This window comes from Pagrus pagrus (genome assembly GCF_965226575.1).
Source record: "Pagrus pagrus genome assembly, chromosome: 2".
Classification (NCBI taxonomy): domain Eukaryota; kingdom Metazoa; phylum Chordata; class Actinopteri; order Spariformes; family Sparidae; genus Pagrus; species Pagrus pagrus.
The window spans coordinates 1637560-1655495 of NC_140186.1; the positions used below are offsets into that span (position 1 = coordinate 1637560).

The window sequence follows — 17936 nt, forward strand, 5'->3', positions numbered from 1 at the left end:
TACCTGGAGGCTGCAGGACGACAATTCAGTAAGAAAACAGAAAAACACAAAGTATTAATGAACAAAGAAATACAACTTATCGATCAGTTAATGAAGGAAAAAACATTTTTTATGTGACAGAGACGAGACTAGAAAGAGCCAAAATATACAAACTTCAAGGAGTTTAATCCTGAAATTAAATTAAAGTGTGTGAGATTTAAAACCACTGATGTGCAGCGCACTGACCAAGAAGAGACAACACAACTACACCGTGTGTGTGTGTGTGTGTGTGTCCCTCCTACAGAGACACTGAGGAACCAGATGACCTGAACCAGAACATAAACCCAGGATAAAGAGGTTCAGTGAATTTGGTGTTGAAGGTGTGGAGGTGGATCAGTGTGTCAGAGACTCTGTAGAAGGACAGAGTGCCAGCAGGACAGTCCACATACACTGCTACTCTGTTAGAGACAGAGGAGGAGGAGGAGGAGGAGGAGGAGGAGGAGGAGGAGGAGGAGGAGGAGGAGGAGGAGGAGGAGAGGACTGTTCTTCTCTTATTGTGCCAGACAGAGTAACCACCATCATCAGAGCAGTTCAGACTCCAGGACTGATTATTCCGTCCAAACCAACAGTCCTCACTGTTTCCTCTCCTGCTGATTCCTCTGTAACTCACTGATATCTCAACCCATCCTCTCCACTCGACCTCCCAGTAACAGCGACCAGTCAGACCATTTCTACACAGCAGCTGAGGCCAGTAGTCGAACCTCTCTGGATGATCAGGATATGGCTGCTTCTCTCTCACAGATGTCACCTTCCTGTTGTTGTCAGACAGTTTGAGGAGTCTGTTTACTGTGTTTGTGTCCACTGTGAGTTCACAGACATCTGATGGAGAGAACAAGACACAACACAGCAGCAGTTTATCATCTAACACAGCTGATGGTTTATTTGTTGCTTTATTAACAGACTGACTGTTAATTAGATCAAAACTTCACAATGACTCATCTTTTTGGATCTTCTTTCAAACTGACAGTTGAATGCAGATACACAAGCTTTAGATTTAAACTACTTTAACATGTGCTGCCTTGTTTTCATCAGTCAAAGTGAACACACACTTACACTTCCTCACACCAGGTTTCAGCCTCTGCTCTCCACCATGTTCCACCCTGGAGGAAGAAACAAAGTCAGGATGAACCTTCAGAAGCTTCCTCATCAATGATCTTCATAAAGCTTCACTCAGATCACCATGAAGATAAAACAGCTGCATTTATAAAACACACTTCATACACACACTCAAACTTTACATCAGATATTCACAAACAACAACTAAATAATAAAAAGCTGGTCGACTGAATAATCATTGAATAAATTCATTTTCCTACATTTAATAATGTGAAGTGACAGAATCGACCGCAGTGGAAAATATATGAAACATAAAATAAAACTACGACTGAACTTTGAACCTCGACTTTTAAAACAAAACAAACGAGACGTCCTCAAAGTGTTCAGAAAAAAATCCTGACAACTGGAGAAACTCCTTCTGATGAACATCAGGTCAGATCAGGTATCTGAACACTTTCTGACAGCAAACTTAAAGCTTTTAAACATCTTTTAAAGAAAATCAAAGAACATTAAATAACCTGTGAAGAACTAATGAATGCATGTTGGAGCTGGCGGATATGAAACGATCTCATGTTGACCTGAATGAACTGTGTTCTCCTGTTGTGTCCATCATGAAACAGAAACTCTTCACACGTCTCAAACTAAATCTTAAATGTCTAAATGTTGTAGCTTTCATTCACAGCTGGCTTCAAATAATTAACCTGAACAACAGAAATGTGTCAATAATAACTCAACATGAAGAACAATATCACTGCGGAGCACTATAGCACGTTAATACTGACAGGCTGTTAAAACCTCTCCACGTAAAACTGAACAGTCTCATTTCTACACTGAACTTTATAATCCTGTTATCTCACAGTTAAATATGAGAAAAGCTTCAATCACTGATGACAACACGCTGGTTTTAAACATTCAGGTTCAGATATCATCACTGGTGGAGTCTTTGCTGTCTGTCCTGTAGGAGGCAGTGCTTTTTATAACGTCGCTCTACTTACAAACAAACTCTGGTAATTGTGTGAGCGGTTTTGTAAATGTTTCCATCATCTCCTTCCTAACTTGCACAGTGTCTTGAATTAGCTACAGGAAGGGAGCAGATCCATTTTCTGATATTCATATTTACTGGTACATATTTAGATAAATATTCCACAACTACATGGATGCAGTCAGAGTCCTTGTTGCGTAATATAACTAAACTCTTTATTATAATAATAATTAATTAATTAATTTATTAATTAATAATAATTATTTGGGTTACTTTATATATCTATATATATATAGTGGGGGGATGTTTTAGTTTAGCAGCAAACAGCTAATAGTGATGTAAATATATAGTTCAGTAATGGCGTCCTGAACAGAGAATGACGTGACACTCCTCTGTGAGTGTGTTGAGATCTGAGCTTCTCTGTTCTCTGTTTTGGTACATGGCGGCCTGGTAAGACACTTTCTCATATTACATTGAAACAGTAACTAAAATATGTTTCTTAAGACATATGCGGTCAATGCAGCAGAATTTTTATATCATTTTACTGTTATTACCCTTTTCCACTGATCTAAAATCCTACTCAAACCTGCTAAGATCGGGATAAGACACGAACACGCTAAATTCCACCCCACGAAGTGATGACGTGTTATCAACATCCAGTAACCACGTAAATAATGAAGGAATTTTGGATGTGGTCTGTTGGTATTTTCTCTTCTGTTTAACTGGTGTCCAAATGTCCATTTTTAAACACTTTTAACAAATATTGATAATTAAAAGAAGCCAATGTTTTTTTCATTTAATGATTTTAATAACAAAACAGACATTAATTGAGACAAAGGTCGACCAGACAGATTGTCAAGAGCTCTTCTTGTCTGTTCATACCTGAGAGTGTCCAGTCTCCAGTCTGGATCCTCGAGTCCAGCCAACAGCAGCTTCACTCCTGAGTCTCCTGGATGATTGTAGCTCAGGTCCAGCTCTCTCAGATGGGAGGGGTTGGATCTCAGAGCTGAGGCCAGAGAAGCACAGCCTTCCTCTGTGATCGGACAGCCTGACAGCCTGGAGACACACACACACACACACACACACACACACAGCTGATCCACAATCTAAATTGTGACCTTATTCATTAATTTTAAAATGCTCTGTAGTTGAAATAGTTCATGAATTTCTCTATTTTCGTCATTAAAACACAGTATTTGATTAAAGATAGTTCTTGTATGGCACAAGCTCCTCATCCACCATGGTGCTAGCTATAAAGTGGTGTAATTTATAGTCCAAAAACAAAGAAATCAGTTAGCATGTTAGCATGTCCTGTCCCCTTGACTCAAAGTCTGAGTTTGTTGAATGTGTTTTCAGTTAAATGTGTGAAATAAGGTGTGTGGTTACCACAGGCTGAAGACATTTACACGTTTTGTTCTACAACATAAACTCATCATTAAATGTCCCACACTTTAATTATAAAGCTCTTCATGTGTCAGAAACGGTTAGCGGTTGCTAACAAGTGTCTAAATGAGACTACAGAGCAGTGGCGGCTGCTGGTCTTTCAAGGAGGGGAAGCTCATTTTTAGGCTACTGTGAAGTGTGAGTGATCGTGACGGGGGGAGAAGCTCCGCAGCTGCCGCTGCTCGTTGGGGAAAGAAACCGCAGAGTGACAGAACAGAGTCGCCAAACACAACGCTAGTCGTTTTTAACAAAGACACAATCGCTGGGGATCGGTAAAGTCTCCGAACAAAAGATGAAGGCTTTCTAGCGCATATTAAATGAAATGTACACAGCAGTACATATTTCACCACTTTTTTTTTTTTTGGGGTGACATTTTAGGGGAAGCTGAGCTTCCCTTGCAGTCTTAGAGCAATCGCCTCTGCTACAGAGGTTGTCAGGGACATTAAACGTCCTCACAGCGAATACGGAGACTCATCTACTCACTAGTCCGTCTACACGCCCACTTTAGTTACACACTGTTCTCACTCTGACTTTACAACTTGAACATTGATCAGTTTATAGAAAACCTGGATAGTAATTGTGCAGTAAGACGCTCAGTGGTGGAGACGTTTAAGTCATGTGACCGTGATGTCGTCTGTTTGTAGCCTAACATTAGCTTTTGACTGCTACACATTTAATTTACGCTTCAAACATCACAGAGTGGAGTTCATCTGTGGAGATTATCTTGATGAACAGAACCTGGAAGGATCAGAACCTTCAGATTATCTTCTGTAATAATCCAGAATGCAGTTCAATAATCCCACAGAGGGAACCAGGGCCATGCTAACTTCAGTTAGCTACAAAAATACATCATCAGGAGCCATGAGAAGGGATTCTTCCAATCAGCATTTCCATCATGTTGGCTGCATCACTCTATTGATTTTTTCATATATTGCTGATCTGATAGTAAATGAGGTTCTGTGAAGTTAGGAAATGGAAGTACGAGGACACTAAATACAACAACCTCTACGGTTCACCTGAAGAGCAGATTGTGGAATCACGATCTAAAATGGTTGATAACCCACCTCTAGCTTTGCTTCACAATAGAGCTGTTAAAATAGACTTTAACATGTACGTAAAGCAACATTCAAAGGGTTATCTCTTAAACAGAAGCTGAATCCTGACCTGAGAGTCTCCAGTTTACAGTGTGGACTCTTCAGTCCAACAGACAGCTGCTTCACTCCTGAATCCTGCAGGTCGTTGTTACTCAGGTCCAGCTCTCTCAGACTAGAGGACTGGGAGCTGAGAACTGAGGACAGAGCTTCACAGCTTCTCTCTGACAAATTACAGCCACTCAGCCTGAAGGAGAGTTAGTGACAAAGACAAACACTGATACTGTTTCTGTCTTATACAATATAAAACATATCACATTTCTATGGACTGGGTCTTTATAGTCTCAAGTATATTACTGGGATCTGTCAACAATTAATAAAATGTCCTAAATTATACTCATATCTCTGGGATTGAGCCTGACATGAACTACAATGAGACATAGTTTTCTTCTATTTCATGGATGCATTAATCTGTAGAGGTACAATCAAACTAAAGGAACAATGTGCATGTTTTTCAACTGATCAACTGATCAATCTGATGACTGAATCTTTGGACTCTTATTTGATTGATATTTGATATTAGGAGATTCATTAGTGGAGAAAAACCCTACATGTGTGATACAGTATCTGTTCACTTACAGAGCTTTGTTGGAGGCTTTGACCACTGGCAGCAGCCTCAGAAGAGCCTCATCTGAAGCACAGTACTTCTTCAGGTCAAACACGTCCAGATCTTCTGATGACAGTAAGATGAAGACCAGAGCTGACCACTGAGCAGGAGACAGTTCATCTGTGGAGAGACTTCCTGATCTCAGGTACTGTTGGATCTCCTCCACTAGAGAACCATCATTCAGTTCATTCAGACAGTGGAACAGATTGATGCTTCTCTCTGGAGACAGATTCTCACTGATCTTCTTCTTGATGTACTTCACTGTTTCCTGATTGGTCTGTGAGATACTTCCTGTGTGTGTCATCAGACCTCGTAGGAGAGTCTGATTGGTCTGCAGTGACAGACCCAGGAGGAAGCGGAGGAACAGGTCCAGGTGTCCATTTGGACTCTGTAAGGCCTCGTCCACAGCACTCTGGTAGAAATGTTGAATTTTAAATATTTTAGACCACCAGGAGGTTTGTTTTCCTTCTGCCAGCAGATTGACTCCAGAGTTGATGAACGTCAGATGGACATGAAGAGCAGCCAGAAACTCCTGAACACTCAGATGGACGAAGCAGAACACCTTGTCCTGGTACAGTCCTCTCTCCTCTTTAAAGATCTGTGTGAACACTCCTGAGTACACTGAGGCTGCTCTGATATCGATGCCACATTCTGTCAGGTCTGATTCATAGAAGATCAGGTTTCCTTTCTGCAGCTGCTCAAAAGCCAGTTTTCCCAGAGACTCGATCATCTTCCTGCTCTTTTTATTCCAGTGTGGATCTGTTTCAGCTCCTCCATCATACTTGACGTTCTTCACTTTGGACTGAACCACCAGGAAGTGGATGTACATCTCAGTCAGGGTCTTGGGCAGCTCTCCTCTCTCTCTGGTCTTCAACACATCCTCCAGAACTGTAGCAGTGATCCAGCAGAAGACTGGGATGTGGCACATGATGTGGAGGCTTCGTGATGTCTTGATGTGGGAGATGATTCTGCTGGCCTGCTCCTCATCTCTGAATCGCTTCTTGAAGTACTCCTCCTTCTGTGGGTCAGTGAACCCTCTGACCTCTGTCACCATGTCAACACACTCAGGAGGGATCTGATTGGCTGCTGCAGGTCGTGTGGTTATCCAGAGGCGAGCAGAGGGAAGCAGTTTCCCCCTGATGAGGTTTGTCAGCAGCACATCCACTGAGGTGGACTCTGTAACATCAGTCAGGATCTCAGTGTTGTGGAAGTCCAGAGGAAGTCGACACTCATCCAGACCGTCAAAGATGAACACAACCTGGAACTCTTCAAAGCTGCAGATTTCTTTGGTTTCAGTGAAGAAGTGATGAACAAGCTCCACCAAGCTGAACTTTTTCTCCTTCAGCACATTCAGCTCTCGGAAAGTGAATGGAAATGTGAACTGTATGTCCTGGTTGGCTTTGTCTTCAGCCCAGTCCAGAGTGAACTTCTGTGTTAAGACTGTTTTCCCGATGCCAGCCACTCCCTTTGTCATCACTCTTCTGATTGGTTCGTCTCTTCCAGGTGAGGCTTTAAAGACGTCTTCTTGTCTGACTGTTGTTTCTGGTCTGTCTGTTTTCCTGGATGCTGTTTCAATCTGTCTGACCTCATGTTCATCATTGACCTCTGCAGTCCCTCCCTCTGTGTTGTAGAGCTCTGTGTAGATCTGATTCAGAAGGGTTGGGTTTCCTGCTTTAGCGATCCCCTCAAACACACACTGGAACTTCTTCTGAAGGTTAGATTTGAGTTGACGTCCACAAACTGGAGCAACAGTTCCTGAATGAAACACAACACATCAGTGAGTGGATGTTAGTGTGAAGAAGAAAACAGTTTATTGAGGAAAATCCTCTTACTGCTCTGCAGACAGTCAGCCAGCTCCTCCTGCTTCATTCTCCTCAGGAAGTTCAGTGTGATCTTCAGAAATGCCTCTCTGCTGCTCCTCCTCTGCTCCTCCTCCTCACCGTCCAGCACCTCCTCATCCTCACTCTGCCTCTCTGAGCATTCTGGGTAATCTGGACTCAGAACCTTCTGGAACTTCTTCAGCTCGTTCTTCATAAAGGTGACAACGTTCTCCTCAAGATGCTGCAAAAGAGTAAAACTTCAAATGTAAAATGAGACATTTCATTTGCAGCTGAAGTAAAGTTGTTGTTGGACATTAACACACCTTAAATATGGAGTCCAGGTCTGTTGGATGCTGCTGGACAGACTGACCACTGAGAACCTGCTGAACTCTGCAGAGAGAACATAAAGTACGATGATTTCAACCATCAACAGCTTCACATTTTACATCATCTGTCTGCTTCTGGGGCCATTTGATGGATTAGGTGAAACAGTTTTCTGGTTTTAATGATGAAGCCTTTAGTTGAGTTTCTAGTCGTCTACCCTGTTATTTACATTCCTGCCTATAACATGGTGTAATATAGTAATAAAGACTGAAGACTTCTTGTGTGAATACAAAATAATTGTTTCTCACATGTTGTGCACAAATTAGTTAAAATTCTGTTAGTGAGCACTTCTCCTTTGTCAATCTATCCACCTGACAGCTGTGGTATATCACATGCTGAAACTCATTCACCAGTCTCATCTGGGGATGGTGAAAAGCAAACAGCGAGCACGTGAAGTGCTTTACTGGCCAGACATGAGTGCAGAAATTGAGGAGGCGGTCAGAAATTGCAGCAAGTGTGTTGACTTTCAAAACAAACTGCCCAGACGTCCCCTCAAACTGACAGAAACGCCAGAGCTGCCATTGGAAGAGGTGGCATCAGATCTGTTTGAGTTTGATGGAAAACAGTACATTCTGCTCGTGGATTACTACTCAAAGTTCATTGAAGTGGATGAGCTAAAGGACATGAGAAGCCGCACCGTCATAGAGACTCTGAAAGCTCAGTTGTCTAAACAGTAAATCAGTGGAGTGTGAAAGTTGAGACCAGCTGACAGATCATTTTATGTCAGGACTTGATAGAAGGAGAGCTGCAGAACAACAAACTCTTCTGGTTTACATTCTTACCTTTCTTCAGCAGAGTGTTTGTCACTGAAGTCTAAAGGTAAAATCACGGACCAGTCACTCTTCATGGACACTCTGCTGGGTGCAGGAGAGTCTGGTCTCTGCTGCTGAACCCTGATAGAAACAGACAGACAAACCAACGCACCTCTCAAACCTTCAACCACAAATTAATGTTCAAATGTATCAAAATCTAAAGTTGATTTAAAGAGAAGAAGTCCAGAAAAACCATCAGAGTTTGATGATCCAGTTTGGGACAATAACCAAAGTTCATATTATAAGTCAGATACACTGGTTCTAGTAATCGTGTCATGTTGCTGATCATTCCTTCAGTTTGAAGCTACAACCCTTTTTAAAATGTGACATGAGGAGATAAGAGGAGGTGGACAACATTACAGGATATTACTAAAGCACCTCTTGGTTCCTAAAACCCACTGGCACTTTCACGTGTGTCCCCTGTAATCAACGTAATAACATCAACAGAGACAAAACTTTGTGGATGTGTTCGGCCAAATGACATTTCATTATCGAAGCTTCGCTGATTCCAACAGTAACACATGTTGTCTTTAGACTTGAATGTGACTTTGGCTTCTTTTACATGAGCAGCACAAAACCTAAACTGCTGAAGAGATCGGCTGAATACAAATATGCCATCAGGACCAAAAATCGCTAACTACCCCATGACATCACTACAAGACTGTGACCACACCAACCTGAACACTTTAAGAGCCATGACCACTGAGGTCATCCCAAAAGCCACACAGGGAGGTGACACCAAACTCTTCTGGTTCACATTCTTACCTTTCTTCAGCAGAATGTTTGTCACTGAAGTCTAAAGGTAAAATCACGGACGTGTCACTCTTCATGGACACTCTGCTGGGTGCAGGACAGTCTGGTCTCTGCTGCTGAACCCTGATAGAAACAGACAGACAAACCAACGCACCTCTCAAACCTTCAACCACAAATTAATGTTCAAATGTATCAAAATCTAAAGTTGATTTAAGGAGAAGAAGTCCAGAAAAACCATCAGACCAACAAACCGCTGCTGAACACTGACATCACTCTTTATTTTCTGGGTAGTGAACTGTCTTTACACCCTGCTACTTTATTTGACTGTCTAAAGTCTCAGAGTAATATCTTTTCTCTATATAGTGCCGTAGAAAACACAGTCAATGACAGCTGCACAACTTTCTGCTGAACACCTCAGAACAAAGATTTTTTTAAAATGATACAATATTTGACTGAAACAAGAGGAGAGCTGCAGAACAACAAACTCTTCTGGTTTACATTCTTACCTTTCTTCAGCAGAGTGTTTGTCTCTGAAGTCTAAAGGTAAAATCACGGACGTGTCACTCTTCATGGACACACAGCTGGGTCCAGGTCCAGGTCCAGGTCCAGGTCCAGGTCCAGGTCCAGCAGAGTCTGGTCTCTGCTGCTCTGGGCTTCAACACAACACACACAGAGCTTTGAGAGTGAATCATGATGGTGGAGTGATTTGAGTGCTGAGCTGTGACATGGAGAAGAGTCATGGACAGTTAGAGATCCTCATCTCACCTCTGAGCTTCGGTCTGGCGGTCATGTTCCCCACACAGAGTGGTTTTAGAGGGAGGGACTCCCTCCTCTGTCTCCTCACACTGATTCATAGCAGAGCCCACACCTTCACACAAACACAACAACATGCTGTCACACATGATTTATCAGCATTCCTCTCAGTCACATGACAAACATACAGAGTCTGACTGGACACCAGATTCACACAAACACTGAATACATCCAACTCTGACTTCAGTCTACACGACAGACATGTTGACAGCTTCAGCTGCAGCAAAACTGAATGTAATATTTTCAGCTCCTTTCAGACTCTTTAAATATTTGAGTTGAATTTATATAGTTTTGAGAGTTTGGGGAGAGAGAGAGATTTAGGAGAGTGAGGAGAGTAGGATAGGAAACTTGTTTCTGAATAAAAATGAATGAAATTTCCCCTGTCCTGTACATCCAAGTTACACAAGCATAATCTGTGCCCTTCTCCTAGTTCCACAAGCACTTTCACTGTCCTCTGCCTGATTACGCCATTTTCAGAAAAACATTGCACAACCTGCCATATTATGATATTACCATTTTGGGAAAATTTACACACACGATACATTCAAAAAATTTATTATACACATATGTGATAATTTATGTACAGAAATTATTTGGTCATACATTTTTTGTAATTCGCAGTCATTCCCAACAGACATAACAGACACAAAAATTCAATGCATCCCACATTATGTGGTTCAGATGCAGCTGCCTGTGATTATACACTTGGCCAGTAGGTGGTTTCATGTGCACATGAAGCTTCGAGAAATGAACCCTTTCTCGAACCAATTGGCTCAAGTGGTTCAATCCCCATGAGGCTTCATCTCACCATCACTAAAAATAACCCAGTTTAAACAACAAAAACAACTTGAGATGAGCTGAAACACCGGAAATGTTCAGTCTGTATCAAAATAAAAGTGTCTGTCTCTTTAGAAAGGACCGTGTGGACTCAACTAGTTTACAGTCAAAACACCAAAACAAGAACAAACCACGAGCACAATCATTCAGCTGCACATCAGTTTGTCTTCTTATCGTCATGTTTCATGGGTCTTTGTGTGTCCTGTTATAAATGCTGTCGGACTGTAGAAGAGACTACGACAGTGCGCCTCTATTCTCATCTTTACGGTAGTCAACGCCGTTTGTGCCGTCATGGTGTTTTCTCACAAACAAACAACAATAAACAACCTCTCACACTGTTTACCGACTGTTAGCAGCTGTTAGCAGCTGTTAGCATCACCGGTGAAGCCGGTGTTGTATCGAGCTCTGTTTCCTCGGCGAGATGTGTCCCGCCCCTTTCCGAAATGGCCCGAAGGGCGAAGGAAGCGCGCGTTCACAAAAAGCGCGCGCGTTCAAAAAAAGCTCGTCCCCGAGCTGTTGTGCACGAGCACAGGTTAAAAACTGACTTTTTTAGCGACTTTTATCTAAAGATGTTGAATTGTAGAAGTGAAATCCATATTTCATGACTGTCTAGTTATATTTTTAAACTCTGACAACAGCACATATGCTTGTTTTTTATGTCTTTATTAACACAACCAACTACTGTTATTTATATCAATAAAAATATTATATTTGAGAGAGACTTTTCAATTTGAATATTAAGGACTTTTGGAAGAAAGTGTGCTCATTCATTTATAGGCTAAATATAAATAGCTATTTTATCATATTTAAACTGTTCAAGTCCCAAAGAGCCGAGCGGTTGATCCAGTCGACCAACGAGCTCGACACCTGTCACACATTTCAACAGGTGTTACTGCGATGATCGTGTCAAACTACTGAAGACACACACAGTCTGATAACACGAGTCTTTACAGGAGAAAACACACAAATCACACATGAAGAAGTCACATTAAAAACACACATTTACCTTTTTGTCGAGGCAGAAATCATGTGCGTCACACAGAGACAGGAAGTGAAAGAGACAGAGAGGGAAGTGAAGCTGGTCAGAGCGTTTTTAGAAGAGGAAGCAGAAGTTTTGTCTGAATAAACTTTCAAAGTTCCCACATTTTTTATCATCTGTAAAAACATTCAGGAGAGAAACTTTTTTTTATGGAAAATAAAAATTCCCTTGGTTTTACACACACACATAAAAAAAGATTCTCCCAAGAAAATATTTACTGTTTCACACGATTTTTTCTTTCCTGGAGATTTTTGTAAAGTTTTTACAGATGAAAAAAAAATGAAGGAACTTTGAAAGATTATCCTGCAAAAGTGTTTTTTGCCACCAGCTGTCAGCTCTTGAACACAGGAGAGAAGATAATTTAGATCAGACAGAAAATGGGTCGCCAGAAATAAAAAACGTCTTCAATAAAATAAAAAATAAATCAAATAAAATACATTAAGATGTTTCTGTACTTGTGAAGCGTGTCATCGCTGTAAGAGCCTGTCTGTTGTTCAAGTTTAAAGTGCATCTTACCTCCCAGCAGCTGTTTGAACTGATTTCATCTGTTACACGGATTACTCATAAAAAGGTACGTATCACGTTACGTACCTTGTAATATCCCTTTTACAAATATTTATTGAAGTATTTGCAAAAATCCCCTTTTATAAACTCTGGCCTCTTTAAACTTGCTCTGCACGTCCTGCTCATGAGCAGAGGAAGTCGTGTGATGGAGCGTGGAACCACCACAGTTTAACACCAGAGGCAGCCGCTCACTTCCTGTTTCCTGTCAACAGTCAACCTCATATACATATATAATATGACCACCATCATTCACTGACCTTATTGTAACCATGACGACAAAGCTCTTCTAAACTTCATGTGAACCCAAAACCCAGAATGATCTCTGAGCTTCACCAGGTTGTCCTGGAGGCAGTTTGATTTCTGCAGCAGTCGTGGTCTGTAATGTCGTCTTGCTGAGCTTGTTTGTCAAAGCACTTTGTAAAGGTGATATATAAGTAAAGTTGATCATATTCTTATTATTAAAGAAAGAAGCACAGTGTTTGGACTGAAGTTGATTTCTTGTTGTCACATTAAAGCTGAGCAGACTCTCGGCTCAGGATGAAAATCTGTTCAAATACTTCTGACTGCACAAAGAAATCCACCTGGACTACAGCTGTTATTAAAACAAACTGGACTGAGATCAGTCTGTAAAATATTAAGAAGAAATGATTGTTGGATGTCAACTGGCTCCTTTAAGCAGATATTACCAATCAAAAGCAACAGAAACAGACCAGAGGCAGAAACAAGCTGCTGACAAACAGCTGGAGGATCTAAATCTCTTCTCATTTAACTTCAGTGTAACTCAGAAGCTCCAACAGGTCAGACTGAGAGGAAGCTGCAGAGCTGTAGATTTAAAATGTCTCAGCTGTTTGTTTCCTGACTGAGCTGAACGTCGAGCTGCAGCCTCGTCTTCAGCGACGATTGTGTCAAACTAATGAAGACACAAACAGTCTGATAACACGAGTCTTTACAGGAGAAAACACACAAATCACACATGAAGAAGTCACATTAAAACACACATTTACCTTTTTTGTCTGCAGGCAGAAATCATGTGCGTCACACAGAGACAGGAAGTGAAAGTCAGAGACAGAGACACTTACACAGGAGGGCGAGACATGAAAACAAACGTCCTCCTGATTCCTTCGTGTGAAAAACAATAGAATGAAGCTCATGAACAACAGGTCCAGGGTTTGTTTCAGTGTGAATCTTTACTCAGGATTCAGCTCCTGACACACAACAATGACTCAATCTTTGGTTTTACAAGTTTTTATATCCATAAAAATCTACTTACAAAACTTTGATCATTTTTATTTTAACCTTTGTCTACAAGTTCAAAGAAACATTTAAGACCTTCAAACCTTCTCAGAGTAAAATTCATATTTTTACTTTAACATTTATTTGAACATTTGTTTGCATTTGGCTCAACACACAGTTCCCTGATATTGTACCTTAACACAGAGGCTATATGTCCCTCTGACTGCTTGGAAACATATACTTACCTTTTTGTCCCTCAGAGGTACTCATAGTTACCTTGATGTCACATAATAAGACTTGTGCAGGAACATCAGTGTAGATTTGGGGATCAGCAATGGACTGTACTTCTGACAGTGTATCTATCAATCTATTTCATAAAATAATCTTTATATCTTATTATTGTGTTGTTTCTTATATTCTTGTATTTTGAATTCACCGTGGAAAGCAAAGGAAGAACATCAGCTACACACCACCACAACCATTGAACTAGTGACCATAACATCACCAGACTCCCTTAACAAATGTTGTTATTTTAAGAGCTGTTTCACGAGGAGAAACGACTACAACAGACTCTAAATCATGGTCTCCTTCTTGTAAATTCAGCATTAAATGAAAACAGTCAGTTGTTTGTTTCCTTGTACAAAGTGTCAGTTTGTGGCAGCATGGCTGTACCAGCCTGTCTGCTTCTGTGTCTAAAGTGCTGAAGTCTCACCTGCCAACATGTAGCAGCTGTTTGAACACACTGTTTACACTGACAGTCAGTCAGGTCAGGTGTGCGTCAGTAGCCCTTTTCACACAGAGTCGCCGCATTATCTCCGCCGTTGTTCACACAGAGCCAAGCAGCTCCAGCGTAAAGACGAACCAGTGTGTAACCAGTGCAACTCTTCTCAGTTCTGGTGCTGGTTCTGGCGCCCCAGTGGTGGAACGAACTCCCGACCAACGTCAGGACAGCAGAGTCACTCGCCATCTTCCGCAAAAGACTCAAGACTCACTTGCTCAGACTTCACCTCGACCCCGCAGAGCATAACTCCTGACCGTCGCAGTGTTTTTCTTCACCGCGACAAACACTCGGTGAGTTAAAGTTTTTTTTGCCGGGGACAGACGCTGTTTACGGGCAGAAATGTGAAGAGTCGGTCGGACAGACAGACAGGAGGGCAGACACTTCTCCACGTATAACTGCGGTATTTTTTTCCTCATAAGTTGCCAAAGACATGACCAGTTACTACTTACTGTTGTTTGGTCCTGTAACGTTGCTTTGTGGGACATTAATCTTTATTAGGGATGGGCGGATCGATCCAAATATCGATAGTATCGATACCAAGGTGAGTAGGCCTATTGGTAATGGATCGATACTAGCGTGATGAGATCAATATTTTTGTTGTAGTTTCTCTATTATAAGTTCAGCAAATCACTCATATTTCTTCACAGAGTTTCTGTGAGTGTAGAGGGTTGGAAAGTGACCTCTATTTAAAACAAACTAAATGTTGACACCCCCCTTATCTTTTTTTTAAAGACTCTAATAAAAACTACAATAAAAACAGTCTAATTTCATTTCATTTCATTCAAATGCTATGATTTGTTTGTGACACTAGGTGTCGCTATAATGCGTGGTTCAGTGGGGAACACCCAGCTCAGCCGCATCGGTCAGGTCACGCCAGAATAAAATGGCGACTGAGCTGGATGCATAGTGACAACTCGTCTCATTCTTCACTGCTCCACAGGTATGTAAAATATACTGTAAATTGACTAATATTGTGCTTACAGACTCATAAAGTGTTAATGAACCATCCGGCTGGATGTGTGTGAGAAATTAAGGGTTAATGGTCGAGTTAGACGTAGTTTCTGTCGAGTGTAGCATTTTAAAGCTAACACCTATCGTTTACATAGTGCAACTCGCCATGACTAAGAGGTAACAGCGTAAGGTGACTGTTTGTGGACGTTACGATAATTTTCTTAAGATAATAAGTACAGGAAAGTACCAGTGTCTTATGACAGGGAAAATATTAGTTTTGAGTCAATAAGTTTTGGATGAAATGACCGCGGAAGAGTATTAATGGCGTCGTAGGTTTGTAATGGCGGCCATCAGGTCATGTTGGTCCTGTAAATAGACTGAAGTTAGTTTCTAGAGAGAAGAGAAATATATGTATTATTTTTGTATTGTTAATTTTGTTGTTTTGTGTCAACCCTTTCATACATTTTGACACTGAAGTTATGTAAAAGTGTCTAGTTAGATAGAAGTTCAGGAAATGCTCACATCCTGGTAATTGAAGTAACTTATGTGACAGTCAGAGGAACAGTTAACAATACTGTGAATGTGAAAGGTGCATTATTTGACTGGAGTATAATTTTATCTTTGAGTGAGAATTGAAGGCACTATAGGAAGTGAAGTTAAAGGGCATGTCATTTTGTTTCTATTATTTTTGATACAGAACATAATGACTGGACAGTAATGACTGAAATTGAATACCGTGAATTTTGGTGAAATGTATTGTGTTATTTCACGTCAGAATAAAATGGCGACTGAGCTGGATGCATAGTGACAACTTGTCTCATTCTTCACTGCTCCACAGTCATCCAGGGCTGTGAGGCAAAATAAATACTGGCCCAGGTACCCCTAGCCCTGAGGCCGGTAACATGAGCGCAGCAGCTAGTCCTTAAAGGAGAATTCCGGTTATTTGACACCTGGACCTTATTTATAGGTGGGTGTGTGCTGGTATACTCACACAGACGATTGTAGCGCAGCTCGGAGTCCTTCGGAAGTTATTTACATCCAACCGATCGTGACCGCAGCTCACCGGGGCCACGGCAACGGAGCTTTTAAATATGAATTATCTGCCGCGAAACTCGCTCATTTTACCTACATTTTGTCATAAATGGTCAGTGTTATCATCATGTTAGCTCAGCTAGCTTGTTGTCGTCTTCACCCAAACAAACTTTTGATGACGTCATAGGCATGCGCCGCCAAAACTCAGCTGATACTCTTTGTACCGTGCCGTCCACGCTGTTTTACGCTCGGCTGCACTGCTACAAACATGGTTCGCCATTGTGTATTTCCACTTTGTCCAAACAAAATGACTAGTTCGTCAAAGTTCAGCTTCCACCGGCTTCCTTTGGACTACCCGGAGTTACTAAAGCTCTGGCTTGTTGCGCTCAAAATGGATACGAATATTGAAGTGGAAGAATTGAAGCGGGCGAGTCATCGGGTCTGCAGTGCTCACTTCGCTCCGGAGGACTTTATTCCCACGAAGCCAAAGAAAAAAGGCAAGCAACCACAGCGTCAGAACCTCAAGAGACACCTCTACATCAGATAAATATTCTGCCATGTTGCACAGAAATAGCCGACGAAAACAAAGTGAAACAGCTGAGTTTTGGCGGCGCATGCCTATGACGTCATCAAAAGTTTGTTTGGGTGAAGACGACAACAAGCTAGCTGAGCTAACATGATGATAACACTGACCATTTATGACAAAATGTAGGTAAAATGAGCGAGTTTCGCGGCAGATAACTCATATTTAAAAGCTCCGTTGCCGTTGCCCCGGTGAGCTGCGGTCACGATCGGTTGGATGTAAATAACTTCCGAAGGACTCCGAGCTGCGCTACAATCGTCTGTGTGAGTATACCAGCACACACCCACCTATAAATAAGGTCCAGGTGTCAAATAACCGGAATTCTCCTTTAAGCCTAGTTTATGCTTCTGCGTCGACGCCACCGCCAAACCGCTAGGGGGGTGTGGCTGTGTCTTTGTGACGAGTTGTAAAGATGGTCATACTTTCTGACCTCCTCGATAATTCAGACGTCACTGACAGAGGCCTTTCAACAAAAACCTTTATTTTGTTGAGTAAAGGACTTGTAGGCTATAGTTACCAGACAGTGAACACCATCAGACCAACACGCCCCTGCTACACGCCACCGGCTTATCCATTCACACTGGTTCGGTACTATCTCTGACACTACCTCTGACTCTACCTCTGACTCTACCTCTGATACTACCTCTGATACTACCTCTGACTCTACCTCTGATACTACCTCTGACTCTACCTCTGACTCTACCTCTGATACTACCTCTGACACTACCTCTGATACTACCTCTGATATTACCTCTGACTCTACCTCTGATACTGCCTCTGACTCTACCTCTGACTCTACCTCTGACTCTACCTCTGACACTACCTCTGACTCTACCTCTGACTCTACCTCTGACACTACCTCTGACTCTACCTCTGATACTACCTCTGATACTACCTCTGACTCTACCTCTGACACTACCTCTGATACTACCTCTGACTCTACCTCTGACTCTACCTCTGATACTACCTCTGACTCTACCTCTGATACTACCTCTGATACTACCTCTGACTCTACCTCTGATACTACCTCTGACTCTACCTCTGACTCTACCTCTG

At 41.7% G+C, this 17936-nt stretch overlaps 1 protein-coding gene across 5 annotated transcripts; it reads right to left on the bottom strand.

Moving 5' to 3' along the window:
- Positions 1 to 39: 39 nt before the first annotated feature.
- Positions 40 to 13335, bottom strand: LOC311265506 (NACHT, LRR and PYD domains-containing protein 3-like). 5 transcript variants are annotated; one of them, XM_084367218.1, is made up of 12 exons: positions 13305 to 13335; positions 9813 to 9915; positions 9554 to 9700; positions 9060 to 9170; positions 8265 to 8375; positions 7422 to 7488; positions 7111 to 7339; positions 5251 to 7033; positions 4685 to 4858; positions 2960 to 3133; positions 1093 to 1139; positions 40 to 858 (listed from the first exon to the last, which is right to left on the bottom strand). In XM_084367218.1, exons 2-12 carry the CDS (start codon positions 9899 to 9901, stop codon positions 278 to 280), a joined length of 3513 nt encoding a protein of 1170 aa, XP_084223344.1. In that variant the 5' UTR covers positions 9902 to 9915; positions 13305 to 13335; the 3' UTR covers positions 40 to 277. The 5 variants fall into 5 exon arrangements, with proteins under 5 accessions (XP_084223344.1, XP_084223342.1, XP_084223345.1 ...); XM_084367216.1 differs by lacking the exon at positions 13305 to 13335 and adding an exon at positions 12253 to 12398; XM_084367219.1 differs by lacking the exon at positions 13305 to 13335 and adding an exon at positions 12328 to 12395.
- Between the last annotated feature and the right edge of the window lie 4601 nt (positions 13336 to 17936).